Source organism: Fulmarus glacialis, unplaced genomic scaffold (assembly GCF_000690835.1).
Source record: "Fulmarus glacialis isolate BGI_N327 unplaced genomic scaffold, ASM69083v1 scaffold25586, whole genome shotgun sequence".
Taxonomy (NCBI): Eukaryota; Metazoa; Chordata; class Aves; order Procellariiformes; family Procellariidae; genus Fulmarus; species Fulmarus glacialis.
Window position 1 is genome coordinate 1 of NW_009220403.1, and position 3160 is coordinate 3160.

Below are 3160 nucleotides of genomic sequence, written 5' to 3' on the forward strand. Positions count from 1 at the left end.
GGTGGCGCCTCTCCCGGGGGAGGAGGGCCTGGGCCGTCCGGGCTGCCTCGGGCCCTGCCGCCTCACCCGCTTAGGTGCCGTAAGAAGCTGAAGCAGGGAACTCAAACCCTTGTGTTCCACATGCTCTATACAGCTCGGTGACGTCTCGTACTGTCTCAATTCGAGCTCCGAATGTGGATGAAGTAAGCATTGTGATTAACGCATCAGCTTTGAAGGCAGTTCATAAGGCCACCTCAAAACATAGTACTAATAAATGTCGTTTGTAAAGCCTTCAAGACAGTGCTCTCTCTGCTAGTTTTCAAAGCTATGCTATAGCACCAGTCAGTTCTGATACATATAACTGATACTGTTCAAGTTCAGTCCTCTGGGCTTACTTGAAAGCATTACTATGAATCAGGCTTTTTTTCCTCTGTGTAGAGATCTAAGTGTCCCTTTTACCAGCTGAACCTTACGATCTCAAAAACAAGATTGAGTGCTTTGCTTTCTATTAAGTGATAAAGGAACTTGCAAATGTGGAGAGCAGGCTGTATGTTTCTCCTCAGCTGACAGATCAGGCTCTTAAATGGTGGTAGTGTTCTGACTTTCTAAACCTTCTAAACAGTACTGTAGTCTGGAAAATATATTGTTGGTTACAAAATACCAACAAGGGTGACTTTATCAATCACTCTAGAAGTCCAAAGTCCTTATTTTTCAAATAGCTGATATGATGGCTAATTGCCAAGAACACATACTTCTATACAAACTTCTTACAAGTAGCATGATTAGAGCATGCAGGGGAATTAATCTCTTCCAGGAGGTAGGCTGACTGTTTCAATATAGAGTTGCATTACAGATGTAATGTTTAGTAGACAAAGTGGATTTAAAACTGGTTTCTGGGTCAGATGCTTCATAATGAAACTAGTGGTATCGGTCAGCACCCTAGGCTTCCTTATAGGGAATGCTGGTATTCATAACTGAACTTGCTGTCTTTCAGTGTAGATCTGCGTAAGTTTTCTAGTGTACACAGGCATGTATGTTGTGTGTCTTTAATAATTAAACCTCTACAGACATGTGATGCTGCCAAGAGAACTTTCAAAACAAGTGCCAAAATCCCATCTAATGTCTGAAGAGGAGTGGAGACGACTTGGTGTTCAGCAAAGTCTTGGCTGGGTTCACTATATGATCCATGAGCCAGGTAAGCACATCTGAACAGTTAGATGAACAAAAGAGTCTAAAATATCAGCTGCCTGCTGCTCAACTGAAGTGTGTAGTGCATAATTGCTCCTGCTGTGCAATCCAGCTGGAATTCGCTACTGAATGTTTAGACTCCTCTTTATCTCCTTGCTATTTTAGCCATTTGTCAACAAAGGCAACATAACAGCCTTTATTTTAAACCTTCACATCTTGCTCCCAGAACTGCAAAATGCTAGCCTTGTCCTCGGTATGTGTGGTCTATCAGTAGCCACTAAAACATGCCAGACTGGAAACTGTTCCTACCTGTGCCTATAGAAATAGGCTTCTTGTGAGCTCTTGGATAATGTTAGTATCTCAGTGACTGAACCAAACTTTATGTAGCAGCATATCTTCAAATCGTAAAGCTGACACACCTACTTTTTGTACAAAAACTTCATAGATGCTCACGTGTACAAGGTCCTGTATTAATGCTCTGGAAATTCTACATATAGTTTGAACTCTAGTTATATGGCCTACTAAAAACAGCAATTAATGGGGTGTGAAGCCCTAAAACTCTGCCAACTAGGATGTACTGAAAACAGCCATTCAAGATAACTTACCATTGACAAGCCTGACTAAAAAGTAACTGGTGATAGATGAATTGCAGCAGCATGGAGTTCCAAGTTTCTGAAGAACCAGGTGAAGAAATTAGCATAACCTTCCACTGTTTCCTTGCCCTGGGCATGTTTGGGCTTTTTTGGAGGAATTACTTACAATTAAATAAGATCAATAATAACATAAGCTGGCTGTATTAACTAAAGTGGCTTTTGTTGATGCTTGACACTATGTACTAACAAGGACAGCATCAGCAGTTTGTTAGTCTAAGTTACAGTAACAAAGCTTATCAAAAAGCCCACTGTAGAGAGGCGGGTTTAGTACCAATTCTAACTAAAACCACTTTTTTCCCAGTATTTGCTTCCTGTAAGTATCTTAAGTTTATGGTACTGCCAACATTTGGTATTAAACTTTCAAAAGCACCTGTTTGACTGTTGTAAGGTTACTGCAAAGTTGTTCTGTAAATACTACACACGGGACCGTATTTGTGGACTTCTTAATCTGTTTGTTATGTGACAGCAAGCTTCAACTATTGTTTAAGACTTCTTAAATGGAAGAAATCCCTGTTGTCAAGACTTAGGTCACAGACTGACACTTTGTTCAATTTTATTTCCACAGAACCACATATTCTTCTCTTCAGACGACCTCTTCCAAAGGATGAGCAGAAATGAATCATTGTCTATAAATCTTCTAAATCTTCTGGAACTATGTATATGAGTGTATATATGTTGGTAGTATTCAGTGAATACTTTAAAATGTACAAAACATACATCCATACCTGTGCATGAGCTGTATTATTCACAGCAACAAAGCTCAGTCAAATGCAATTCCAAGTAGGCTGCTATGGTGTTCAAAGAGTGATGAAGTTGTCTTCTTTACTGTTAATGTAAGTGCCTATCTGACTTTTCAATGAATTTTATTAAAGTTTACGTACTGCATGTTCTGACTAGATTATCACTTGTTACCTGTATTCAATAACTTTTGCACTCAGCTTTTCTGCTGAAGTGTAGCATGTTCAAATCCAGTGGCTCACCTGTTTAGTAGTAGGTATAAAAAAAATGAACTCTATTTTTAATGCTCTATAAACCTAAGTGTCTAGAGTTCTAATTCACGAGACAAAACAAACATTCATTGTCTTAACATGTTAAGGGTACCTACTTCAGAAAAAAATTAACTTAGTAACCTATTTTGTTTCTTGGCAAGAATTATTTTGCCCTACAGGCCAAAGTTCCTAACCCTGATTTGAATTGGGAACTGCAGGCAATCTGAAAAGAAAGCTGGCAGTGACAGGTAATACTCAGACTAGCATCTGGCGTGCTCAAATTATGGGGATCTGTAGGTTATAATCGGATTGTCGGATTAATTGCAATGACTATTTGTCATCCTACGTCTC

At 39.4% G+C, this 3160-nt stretch overlaps 1 protein-coding gene across 1 annotated transcript; it reads left to right on the forward strand.

Annotated features, from left to right (window-relative positions):
- Positions 1-1046: 1046 nt before the first annotated feature.
- CKS2 (CDC28 protein kinase regulatory subunit 2) lies at positions 1047-2438 on the forward strand (the record flags this gene model as incomplete). Its single annotated transcript, XM_009580753.1, has 2 exons — positions 1047-1174; positions 2386-2438. Coding segments are annotated over 2 exons (181 nt in total), but the record flags the coding sequence as incomplete, so codon positions are not given.
- Positions 2439-3160: the final 722 nt, after the last annotated feature.